Source organism: Lactuca saligna, chromosome 3 (assembly GCF_052625555.1).
Source record: "Lactuca saligna cultivar CGN05327 chromosome 3, ASM5262555v1, whole genome shotgun sequence".
Taxonomy (NCBI): domain Eukaryota; kingdom Viridiplantae; phylum Streptophyta; class Magnoliopsida; order Asterales; family Asteraceae; genus Lactuca; species Lactuca saligna.
Window position 1 is genome coordinate 145,929,386 of NC_136419.1, and position 13,625 is coordinate 145,943,010.

Here is a 13,625-nt window from a genome sequence, read left to right on the forward strand (position 1 = left end):
GTTTCCACAGTTAAAGCCCATGAGCAATTTAAATCATCCTCTTTGGCGAAACTGGTGGGAATTCTCAAGTCTCAAGAGAAAAACGTGGTGCAAGAAAAGAATGTCGTTTCCGGTCTCGGTTCGTTGGCTCTCTTGTCAAAAAGTAAAGCCGTTATGGAGGATGAAGACCTCAGCCTGGAAGAATATGATCTCACATCAGAAGATTATGCCTTGATGGTATCCAATCCCAAAAGGTTCATAAAGAAGAAATTTCCCAGCAACAAAAACCGAAACTGGCAGGGAAGTTACAGCGACTCTGGAGTGAGCTGTTTCTACTGTGGTGGGAAAAATCATTATGCTAAGGACTGTGTCCTCAAGAAAATGGCTGAGAAAGATGATGGAAACAATGAGGAAACTGTGTTGCAGAAAAGGCTAGATGAGTTAAGAAAGAAGAAGTCTGCTACTAACCCGCCTAGTAATGCTCTTATTGTGCAGGATTCTGTTCCAGGTGGTGAGTTCGGTAGCACGGAAGTTTGGTCTACCGACTCAGAAGACGAGGAAGTGAGACAGCCTACTCATGGAAAGGCGTTCGTGTCTAAGGAAGAAGGCAGTGGTGGTAAATGCCTTATGGTTTCTGGTGTATCTCAATTGAGGGGATACAACACCGATGGAGGTCATGATGGACAGAATGCAAAGGAGGACATGTGCTTCACAGCCAAACCACTCAGCCAACAGTTCAATGAGCTGGATGAACTGATAAAGAAGGTACAATCTGTTTTTATTTCATGCAAAGTACCATCATCCTCTTATGAGAAAGAACTAAAAAATGTCAATTCAAGAATATCTCATCTAGATAGTAGCTTAACTCAAACTCGGGTCACAAATTCTAACCTAACTGATCAATTGAGCAGGGCAGCGTCGAAGAGTGAGGAGCGGAGAATGTGGATAGAGTTAAAGGAATCGGAATTAGTCAGAGTTAAAGATGAAAACATTTATTTGCAAAGAGACAATTTGAAATTGTTAAAACAACAAAATGTTTTTTGTTTAATTGCTAAACGTCTGTATTCTAATATTACTCAGCTCCACTTGGATTGTGAAATAGGCCAAAGAATTCACCGCATGATTTTGCCCTTCCTAGAATTTAAGGAAGATGAAATCGATGCCGAAGCCTATAACTGTGAAAGTGTGATATCGTCTGATGACATAAATCCCACCTACATGTATGGACTGGACAAAATTGAGTCCTTCATTAAATCTAAAGACCATAAGCTCATGCTTAAAAATCTTTTGGATGAAAATGACAGACTTAAACTGAGGACCGAAACCATGCTAAAATTTGACTCTTTAAACGCCAAAGTAAGCTCAGAAAACAAAATTGATGTTGAAAATGCATCTGAGCTTAACGAGGACGACAATATGAGTGAAATTTCTGTAGAGGACACGGTTGACTGCTCAGAATTTATTAAAACCGAGCCAGAAAATCACAAGAATCTTATTTCTGAAAATTCAGTAGAGTTCGCTCGGATGTCCCATAAAAAGTCGCCGAAATTAGTTGAGAAAGCTGTTGTGTATCAAAAGGTCAGGACTACTCCAAATCAAGTATACAAGGTAACAGGAGTAACTGAACATCAAACAGCTGAACTTGCAGCCATTGTAAACAAAGACAATGCTGATGGCTGTGATGAATACTTCTGGGAAGCTCCTATTGATAATGCAGACGAAACCATTGGTTTATCTGAACGAACTTCCTGGAAGAGCAAAGGAAGATACATACCCGAACCATTGAATAAGCCAAATAACTTCAGTGAGCCGAGCACTAGTGGTACAAAAGATACTCCTCAGAAGGATGTTCACTCACCAAAAGAAACCATTCCTTCGGCTTCTTCAGCTCAAAGTAATTCTACCGCAGTTCAAATGGAACCGATCAAGGAGTCAGCAAAAACGAAAGCAAATGTTCATCATCAACCATCTCAGATGCGGAACAGGAAGATAGAAAGGAACAATAGATACCGGAAGAACCTTTCTGAAAGGAAACAATTTTGGCGTTCCCAGAATGCATACTTCACTCATCAAGACAAGAATCTAAAGTATGAAAACATTCCTGCAGAAAAGCTTGAAAGTCCCAAAAACCGAAAGCCGAGGTTCGGTTCACAAAAGGATAACAACCGAAAGCAGAAGTTCGGTTCTGAAAAGGATATCAACCAGAACCAAAGGTTCTGTTCCAAAGGTGGCTCCAACCGAACACAAAGGTTCGGTTCTGAAGACAAAAGAGTACAAAACTCTAAGGTCGGTCCCTCCAATGATCAAAAACAAAAGGGTCACCTAAAGTCTCCTTCTAAGTCTGATTCTTCTCATTCTTCTAATTCTTCTTCACCCTCTGTTTCATATCGATCTCGTTCTAAATCTCATTCATCAACTGAGCAAAAGTGGAAGCAGAAGGTCAATAAATCCACACCAAAGACCGAATCTAACACTACTAATCTTAACAAAATAAAAGTGTACACCATTAAAAGGAAAGATAAAACAACTCTTGTAAAAAGAACTTATCTTGTTGATATCTCTCTCATTGCTCCTGTTTCCATGCAAAGCTCACGTGGACCCAAGAAACTTTGGGTTCCTAAATCTCTCTAAATTTTGCAGATTATAAGTGATGAGCAGTTTGACGAAGAATGGTACATTGATAGTGGCTGCTCACATCACATGACAGGGAGGAAAGAAGAGCTTAGGGAGTACAGATCGCTTGCAAATGGTGGCAACGTCAAGTTCGGAAACAATTCTTTCGGCACCATAAAGGGATACGGGATGATAACCAATGGGGACTTCTCTATAAGGAAGGTGGCTTATGTGGAAGGACTCCAACACAACCTCATTAGTGTATCTCAACTGGTTGGAGGTACAGGTCTCAAAGTCTCATTCGATGATGAAGGTTCAGAAATTATAGAGAAAAAGTCAAATAAAATAATTCTCAAGTCAGAGCGAAAGGGTGAAATGTTTCCCTTAAACATGAAACCCATCAAAGGAAACCCAGCTGTATGCTTATTGTCAAAAGCGCAATCCAATGAAAGCTGGTTGTGGCACCGAAGATTATCTCATCTTAACTTCAAAGATATCAATCGTCTTGTTACAGGAGGTCATGTAAGGGGCCTTCCATTACTCAAGTTCGACAGGGATCATCTATGTGCTGCATGCGAAATGGGAAAGCAGAGTCGTCAAAGTCATCCATCTATTATCAACACAAAAGTTGTTGAACCACTCGAATTAATTCATATTGATTTGTGTGGTCCTTCATCTATCGAAAGCATCGGTGGTAGCAAGTACATTCTTGTTATCGTTGATGACTTTTCTCGATTTACATGGGTGTTCTTTCTAAAGCTCAAATCTGAAGCGACTCAAAAGCCGAAAATGTTTATTACGCAAATTGAAGTACAGCTCAAAAAGGTTGTTCGCAACATCCGAAGCGACAATGGTCTCGAATTCAAGAACAGGGAGTTTGAAGAGTTTCTTGCAGAGAAGGGAATTAGTCATAATTTCTCAGCTCCCTACACACCACAACAGAACGGAATAGTCGAAAGACGAAACTGATCCTTGTGTGAAGCTGCCCGAACTATGCTAAGTTTTGCTTATTTACCTCTTTATTTTTGGGCTGATGCTATTTGTGCTGCTTGTTTTACACAGAACAGGTCATATCTCAACAAAAGGTTCGCACTCACCCCATATGAGATATTGAACAACAGGAAGCCAAATGTGAAATTTTTCCATGTGTTCGGCTCAAGGTGTTTCATCTTCAACTCCAAAGAACACCGCAACAAGTTTGATGTCAAAGCCGACGAAGGAATTTTCCTGGGTTACTCTCTCACATCCAAGGCATACAAGGTCCTAAACAAGCGTTCAAGAAAAATTGAAGAGACATATTATGTGACCTTTGACGACAACTATGTCAAGAAGCTGCAGGATCAAGAAAATATCACTGGGGAAATATTTCCTCCAAATGGCATGATTACAGTCTCGGTTGCTAATCTATTCGAGACATTTCTGGAGCTCTTTGACGAACCAGAGAATGCTTCACTTTCTGAAGCTGGTGCAGCAGATAACAAAGTTGATCACATGGAGCAGATTGTTGAAGATGCTGCAAGGAGAATGTATGAAGAAGAACCAATCTGTAACGACTCTCCTTCCAACAAAGCTCAAATCGAGGGGGAGCCAAGTGCTCAAGTCGAGGGGGAGCCATGTACGCAAGTCGAGGGGGAGCCATGCACACAAGTCGAGGGGGAGCCAAACGCTCAAGTCCAGGGGGAGCCAAATTCCACAACTTCAACCGACGGGATCTCAACACCAGCAAGCTCAGGCTCACTAGAATCACACGAACCTCATATCTTCCAAAGTACACCAACTGAGGTAGAACTTGACGATGTGACACTCGGTTATGATAGCCAATCTGAACTAGAAGAAATAATCAATGCCAAATTAGACCCAACCGTTGATCCAAATTATCCTCCTCTTATCAAATGGACCATAGATCATCCTGTCTCTCAAGTAGTTGGGGATGTATCTGAAAAGGTTCTGACTCGATCCCAACTGAAGGAAAAACAAACTTCCTTATTTTCAAAGGTAGAGTTTTGCATGTTCAATTCTTTCGTATCAAAAGTTGAACCAAAGACAGTTAACACTGATCTCGACCACTCTGATTGGGTTCAAGCAATGCAAGACGAGTTGAACGAATTTGAAAGAAACAAAGTTTGGCGCCTAATTCCAACTCCTCCAGATGCTTCGGTTGTTGGTCTCAAATGGGTTTTTAGGAACAAAATGGACAAGGAAGGTAATGTTATAAGGAACAAGGCTCGTCTGGTTGTAAAGGGATATTGTCAGGAGGAAGGGATAGACTACGAAGAGACTTTCGCTCCAGTAGCTCGGCTAGAATCTGTTAGAATATTTCTAGCTTATGCTGCTCACAAGAACTTTGAAGTTTTCCAAATGGACGTCAAGTGTGCATTTCTCAATGGAGAACTTGAAGAGACAGTGTACGTAGAGCAACCTCCTGGATTCGTGAACGAAAAGCATCCAAATCATTGCTATATTCTGGATAAAGCTGTGTACGGCCTTAAACAAGCTCCGAGAGCCTGGTATGAAACGCTTACAAAATTTTTAAAGATGTCTAAATTCAAACAAGGTTCGGTTGACCCAACCTTCTTTCGCAAAAAGGAAGGTAACCACCTTATGATAGTTCAAATTTATGTCGATGATATCATCTTTGGCTCCACGAATCCAGGCTTAACGGCTGAATTCAGAAAGCTGATGGAGACTAAGTTTGAAATGAGCTCAATGGGTCCTATTAACTTTTTCCTTGGTTTAAACATAAGACAGGGACCCGAAGGCATCTTTATTAATCAGGAAGCTTACACGAAGACTCTCCTAGCAAAGTTCGGTATGATGGGAGACTCAAAAGTCAAAGTCCCAATGGCATTCAGCACTAAGCTTACCCCATCTCTTGACAAACCAGCTGTTGATATCACGCTCTATCGTCAAATGATTGGATCGTTAATGTATCTTACTGCTAGCAGACCTGATATCATGTTTTCTGTGTGTTATTGTGCTCGATTTCAGGCAAACCCTCGTGAACCTCACATGCTTGCAGTGAAGAACATCCTACGATATCTCAAGCGAACCACCTCCTTAGGTCTTTGGTATCCATCCAACTCAGGCTTTTTCATTCAAGCCTATTCTGATGCTGACCTTGGAGGATGTGGACTCGACCGAAAAAGCATGACCGGTGGATGTCAATTTCTTGATGGGAAGTTAGTTAGCTGGCAATCCAAGAAACAGACATGCGTGTCGCTATCCACAGCCGAAGCAGAATACATTGCAGCCGCATCATGCACATCACAAGTGATTTGGATCCAAAGTCAACTTCGAGACTATGGACTCAATATGAAGAAGATCCCACTATATTGTGACTCTGAAAGTGCAATTAGGATCTATCATAACCCAGTGCAACACTCTAAAACCAAACACATAGCACTAAGGTATCACTTCATCAAAGATCATGTGGAAGATGGAAATGTCGAAGTTCACTTCGTAAGAACCACTGATCAGCTGGCTGACATCTTTACAAAAGCTCTTCCTGAAGCATCATTCAATCAGATATTGCAAGGCTTAGGCATGATGGTTGCAGAATCGGTCCCAAATCCTCATGTCTCTGTTTAAAAAAAAAAAAAAAAAAAAAAAAAAAAAAAAAATCTGGTAAAATTCAAGAACCGAACCTAACAGACTGCTCGGTTACTCTCTGCTCTGGTAAAATTCAAGAACCGAATCAACCAGACCGCTCGGTTACTCTCTGCTCTGGTAAAATCAAAGAACCGAACCTAACAGAACGCTCTGTTGCTCTCTGCTCTAGTAACATAACGGAACCAAATCAACCAGATCGCTCGGTCTCTCTCGGTCTCTACAATATAGGCGCTCATTCAATCAAACCGCTCGGTTCTTCCAAATCTCTGCTTCTTTTCTTTGTCTAAATTTTATCTTTCTGTTTTTTTTTATTTCTTTTTCAGAAAATTCAAATTTAACAAAAATATTTTATCTTTATGTTTTTATTTCTTTTTCAGAAAATTAAAAATTAACAAAAATATTTTGTCTTTCAGTATTTATTTATCTCTAAGTAAATTTCAAAATTTCAAAAATATTTTATATTTCTAGTAAATGTACTTCTTGCTCAAGTGAATACAAGTATCTCCTTATGGAACGTTCATCCAGGTATGTTTTTCTCTTATAAGACTAGTTAGACGTCCCTAGAAGCATGCTGCTGTATGTTGTCTCAAGCCTCTATGACCTCGAGCATGCCTTAATGATTCGATCAATACCTATCGTTTCTTCCCAATCAGGCTATTCTCTCATATTCGGTCTAGAGCTACCTTCTTTTACTCATCTGAAACATGAGTTGCTCTGCTTTGTCCCATTTATGTAGCAGAAGGTACGTTCGGTCTCTTAACCATCTCTTCAACTTCTTCACTTACATTCGCTCCCCAAAGTAACCCTTGATGCTCTCGGTCTTTACCACTGAGGCTTATGGTTGCACAACATCTGAGTTCATGATCTTAGATTCGATTACCACGTTCTGAGTGAAACCCAAAATCCAACACCTAAATAGAATTGACGGTGAGTAATTAACTCAAGCTTTTACTTGGAAATTTTCTTTATGAGTGATCTTTTATGAAACTGTCTCGTCCTAAGACATTTCTTCCCAAAGAGATCCAGTTTAATTTATTTTGAGATTTCTGTCTATATCATTCCCATCACGAAATACTTCCCTCCTACCTGTTCAACAGATCACATCGGTCTCACAGGTAACTCTACCAACACTTAGTTTTATGTCAAGACTTAATGTTTGGTTTGAGTTCAGCCACCTCTTAGATATCAACAGAAGACGCCTTTCATTGTTTCTCTAAAGACAACTGATCGTATTTCTCGGGAAACCACACAAACACTTCAGGTCTCTCTTGACTCTGAAGGACGCGATTCTTGCCCGGAATCTTCTACCTTCTGTCTTTTATTTAGACAACACGCACTTCCAAACACATTTGATTTATTTCCTTGTCTTTCACACTCTTATGCACGGAATTCTTTTCCCACATTCTAATTGCTGTTTGGCACATGGTTCTAAGTCTCAGTTGTAACCAAACAAGGGCACAAGGGATTTCAAACGGTACGAAAAAGATTTGGGCGCGTGCAAAGGATTCGTTTCAACCCCACGTGTGCTGACGTCTTCATTGAATACACCATAACTTCTAATCGCGCTTTTTCAGGCGACGTTTTGGGTTCCTCATCATCACGATTTTCTCTCTCCTGAGAACGGTATAAATAAGACGTGATCGTGTTCTTTGGCAGTTACCTCTCAAAGCATTATCTCACTGATAAAGTTGCCACTGTTCATCTTCTTCCAAAAACTCAACAATGGCGACTTCTTCTTCTGCTCACGATCAATCTGCTTCTTCTTCTTTTCTTGCAATCAAACCAAATTAGAACATGATCATAGAGTTGTCTCCATTCGTCTATGACTCATATATGCTCTACGTGGTGGATTGCCTCAAATATTCCCCATTGGTATTGGCATTAACGCAGGTGGAGACAGTTCCTATGTCCCTGCTATCTCAAGTCTACACCACCGCTAGCTACGACAGAAACAAAGACCGTATCTACTTCTCTATTCACGACAAGAAGACTTCCGTTTCCAAAACACGGTTTTGCTCTCTTCTAGGGCTTGCCGTGGATGCTTCTGTCATTTCACCAGACTTCATCACAACCGCCCAGATCTTTAAGATGATGTACGAGATGGGGTATACAGATGTTCTAACATCTGTTGGCAAAGTGAAGAAATCATGTCTTCCATCTCAGTGGAATGGATTGCTTACCCTTTTAATTAAGGGTTTAGCGGAGCGATGTGGTGGTTCCGACACCACCAGCAAAGGATTTCTTACAATGCTGTACGGGCTTTACAACGGAATCAATCTTGACTATGGGTCGATTCTCTGGTCTCAAGTGGTTCAGAGTCTCAACTCTACCGCAAGGCACTCAGAAATTTCATGCGCCAGGTTTTGGACCCTCATCACCAGGAGAGCCATTGATTCTCTTGACATCCCTGTCATGAAGGATGTTCTTATGGCTTCAATTGCCACATACCACACCAAGAAAATCATTCTCTCAGATCCAAGTAAGTTCCTCCACTATGGACTAATCCCTGAGTCCATATACAGATGCGTCACGCCCCACAGCAAGATTATGGCGGACTACAGCTCCAGAACCCCCTGCCTCCTAGGGTTCTTTCCGAGGAACAACGTGCAGCTCTTGAGGCTCTGGATCAGCCTGCTAACCGGGGCAAAAGAGTGAGCAAAAAGGAGAAGGCTGAGATGAAGGAACCCGCACCCCAAACGGAGAAAAAGAGAAGGTGTCAAGTCAGCAACTTCAAGAGATTCACGCAAAACTCGACAGTCTGCTGGCTGACAGTAAAGCATATGGGGGTGCTGTGCTGAAGGCTTTTATCGAGTCAGCGATCCAGACTTACACCGAAGCCTTGGATCGCTCTACTGACGCTGTAGAGAATTCAGCGGCCTCATGCTCCAAAGCCACTAAGGAAGTTTCTGAGGTTTTTCATACAACTCAGATCTTTCTTGATTCTCTCAAGGCTCATGCTGACTCAAATGCTTCCAAATTTCAAGCGTCAGTAGACTCGTTCACAGCCACCCTTCAGGGAGAAACCAGGAAATTTGAGGCTCTGCGTGCTGACCTCAAAACTGAATCCACTTCAATTCTCAAATCTTTGGATTCACGTTTTGCCTCTTTGGCAGCCGAGAGCACCCTGAAGGAAGAAGTTATCAAGCACCAGGCAACTATTGACTTACAGAAAGTTCAACTGGCCCAGGCACAACAAGAAATCACTTTGCTTCAAACTCAACGGGCAGTTCTTCAGAGTTGCGCTGGTGACGTTAAAAATCTGTTAACCGGTGTTCTTGACTCCCATGATCCCTTCCTAACCCTCACTATTCGTCAGCATCTCCAAGCGAAACTCCTTCCGGCAATCACTATCCTAAGTGAAATGAAGGGTGTCTCGGAGAAGCCTGTTCTTCCGAGACAAGGGGGAGAGGAAGGTATGTCCAAACCAGAACCGAAGGGTAATGTAGCTTCGGGTTCTGGTAAACATGTCCAAGTTGAGAGCGAATCAGAATCAGATGAAACCATTACTGAAGCTCTTCAACGCAAGAAACGGGACAGAGAGCTTGATGAAACATTGAAGATAGCTCGTGAGGCAGAAGCCAGAGAAAGGAAAATCTGGGAGGATGAGGAGGCAATTCAAGCTAAAAAGACTCTGTTCCCAGATTGGGACAGAGACACACTCATCACTCAAGCAATTGAGTTTCCTTCTATTTATTGGTTGGAACCGATTGCATCTTTTGAGTGTGAAAATTCCAAAGACTCGCAGTTCGACATGCCCATTACGCGTAAAGCCTTCACTTTTCACTGCTTTGATGTCACTGCAAACGTCCCTCATCCGAACCCGAAGGTTGACAGGGAGCTTATCGATTTCTATCTGAAATTCGGTCAACCTCAGTACTTGACTTAGAGTGCCCAGAAAATTATTAGAGTCAAGGTACTGAAACCAACCCAGGCTGGGAAATTTGTAAACGTCAATTTCAAAATCAACAGAGGAACTGCCAACACCGAACATCTTATTTCTCTGGCAGATCTTCCCAGTCTGAACCCCCACGATTGGATCTTGCTATACAACATTCTTCTCTCCAACCAGAGAGAATATGAACCAATTCTTTCTCATCTTAAAAGAATGTTGGCTTCCTATGTCCATGAGCTAGCCACTATGGATCAGGAAATAGCAAAGGTGATGAATAAGAAACCGACTGTCAAGCCCACTTCCAAAACCGGAGATGTCCATAAAATGAAGTTGGGGCAGATTGATTCTTCCAATCTGACAGTTATGTTCACAAGGGGGGATAAGCACAAGTTTCTGTTTGCGTTGGTAGACAAGCATCTGTTCTCTACAGAGTGTCTGGAGCACATCATCAATATCATTCACCGATGCAAACAGAACACAACAGCAGATAAGAAGAACTTTACAGATATGCTTCGTTGGTATATTACCTTCAGACATCATATTCTGGCTTTGATACCGAAAATTTTTCAAACGGTAAAGAAGCCATCTGCTTTGAAGATAGAGTGAAGATCTCGCCCCAAATTGACGCAAAGGGGGAGATTGTTGGGCTTAGAAGATTGCGTCTTTTGGGCTCGTTTGTTTATAATTCTTTGTATTACGGTTTGGGCCTGTCCAACCGTGTGTCTTTTATGCTTTGTATATAAGCTTATGCTTGCATGCATATTAGGAAAAGGTTTTAGAGATCTGAGAATACAATTTTTCCAGACGACTAAAGGTTTCTTTAATCATACTTGTAACCTTCCAATCCTCTACAGTTGATGTTCTTAATCGAGCTCTTCTGAGGATTTTGTTTTAATCATTCAACACGTTTGATTCATTCTTGTTCCATAATTTTACTGTGTTTATATCGTCATTGTTTTCATAACTTGTTCAAGATCTTATCGATCTTCTAAGATTAAAAGGTTATTTAATCTCATCAAAGTCTTTATAGGTACACTCCCATGTACGCGTTTGGCTATCACCATGATTAGACTTGGAACCTGTTCTAGCTCCACTGGTGCCACCAGAATTCACCTGCATCATGGCTGCGGTCATAACAGCTTGGAACATCACCCCATCGAACTGCGGAGGAGGTGGTGGCGGTGGAGTTTGATTTATGGGTGGGTTTCTGTTTGGACGCTTGCAAGGCGACATCTTTTAGCTATAAAATATTAATTGATGATAAGACTTCATTAGGATTACCAAGAGAAATATAGTGTTAGAATAGAGTTTTTTAGAGATGATCATTTAGCGGAAACTATATCTATCATAACAGTTGGCATAGAAGTTACATAGAGTTCTAAAAATTCGACCTTGGAGCAGGTCTTACAACATACCAACAGTGGGAAAATTTGACAGCATAAAATTTAGTGGAGACAGTACTTGATAGATAGGAATATTTACATAAAAGAGTGCTAATTAGAGCATCTACTAAGGCTATTCCTTAAACCAAAAGATATGGGCGATAGGACATCTTTTAGTGGCGGCGGGCACCCCTCGGACGGAACCATAAGTTAACCAACTGGTGCTCCACGTCAAGAAGGTGTATGTTATACACCATAAGACGGGCCCGCTTCACGATGACATCAGCTCGAGTTACAACTATCTCTTGCTGCAGGGTCTCGTTGTCTCTCATAGCCCTCGCATAAGCAACTTTGAGATTGCGAATGTGGTTTGTGTTGGCATCCAAATCTTCCTCAAGATCTATAGTTCGCTGAATGGCCGCAACGCTTAGCTAAACATTGCGTGCCACTCGGTGCAATATGATTGGAAGAGCTCTGGCTGCGGAGCTTCCTTCGTTCACATTGTAGAAGCGGCGATCCCTATTGTACGGACAGTGTTGGCCTTGCTCGTGGCTCCACCTATCCAGACTCCCGACCCACATGGGCGTTGGGCCTTGGAATTCAAGCTGGGGGTTAGGATTTGGTATCGGGGACACTTAAGTTAGGTTCTCGACTTCAGGCTCTGAGTCGGCCTCTTCGGGGAATTATTCTTCGAAGTCATCGTCTAGGGAGTCTCATGGTTTTCTTCAGGCACATCCTCTGGCCATCCCACACCTCCCTGATTGGGAAAGTACGGGTCTCCCAAAATATGCAAACCAGCCATGGAATCTATGCTAGAAAAGGGATAAAAGATAGTTAATAGGCGTCTTAATCTAATGATACTTATAGGGGAGTCATCCTTATTAGTTATTTCTATAAGCAACTAGTGCATCCCAGCTATATATAATTTCTGAGATAAGATAGACCTTCAAATAAATGACCCAACTCTATGTCCACAACCAAACAAGGAACAGGAAGTAAAGCGATAGTCATAAATTCTAAGTCTATAGAATATTTAATTATATATAACTTTAGCGTATGCACTCCATACTCATAGACCTACTAAAAAGAGTCTTTATTTTTCACATAAGTTAATAGTAGCACAAAATACTCCTATAGTATTTTAAGTTTATTTTATGTTCTAACTGAGTCTTTGTTGATAGTTGGTAAGTTTTTAGACATGTTGCAACATCACAACCATGCTTGGGCATATGCTAATCACTTTCTCTGACCGACATAGTTGATCAGGCTATGTCATTCCAAGAACTGACCATACAACCCCAAGCCTACTTGTGTTGTTCAACAATCGTAATATTTTTGTTCTATTCTAGTATGATACTGACCTTAGTATGAATGCATGTATGTATACTTTTAGTAAAAATACTTGTATATATTTTTAAAAGTATAACTCCTGGTCAGAGTGTTTTAATCCCAATGTATTTATAGTTGTATATCTTTTATGGGTTGATATACTCAGTTCACTATAAACAATGCTCTGATACCAATCTGTCACACCCCCAAACCGAAGTGGTGGAAACATTTGGGGGCGGAGGACGTCATGTACAGTATCATAACAATTCATAATAGTAAAACAAGCAACAACATCCATTGCATTAAATAAATAGTTAAATACATGTGTGTTCTTTGGTAAAGTTTAAATACACCAAAAATGTATAATCAAAATAATGATGAGTCTTGAGTCCACTCCATCCTTCAAAAGTTGCGTGGGTGTACCTGTCTACTGGTTCCCTGAGAATACAAGTTATTTTGAAAGAGAGTATCAGCATAAATGTTGGTAATTTCATAAGTGTTTAATGTCATTTTTTGTAATTAAAAACCTCGAAATGTTCGTATTTAAAGTCTTGAAATGTTTGTAAAGTTTTCCCAAAAAATCCTATATTTCCTGCTCATAATGAAATGTAGCCTTCTACCTGAGGCCCGACTGTTTACATGTTTGTTCTCATATAAATATGTAATATTTATATATACACTTGAAATATTATGGACAAATATAGTAGTACTTTATGTCTGTATAAAAGTATGTTTTCCCATTTGTTACTATCTTTTATTAGGAAAAATAGTATGTTTTATCCTGGCGGTACCACCGCTGTATAATGAAAGGGAAAAATGAA

General features: G+C 40.8%; 1 protein-coding gene across 1 annotated transcript in view; it reads right to left on the reverse strand.

Annotated features, from left to right (window-relative positions):
• Window positions 1-11,326, reverse strand: part of LOC145036063 (AT-hook motif nuclear-localized protein 10-like) — a 46,338-nt gene extending 35,012 nt beyond the window's left edge. The window contains exon 1 of the mRNA XM_078984543.1: window positions 11,207-11,326. Coding sequence (XP_078840669.1) covers window positions 11,207-11,326 — 120 coding nt within the window. The remainder of the gene's footprint in view (window positions 1-11,206) is intronic.
• Between the last annotated feature and the right edge of the window lie 2,299 nt (window positions 11,327-13,625).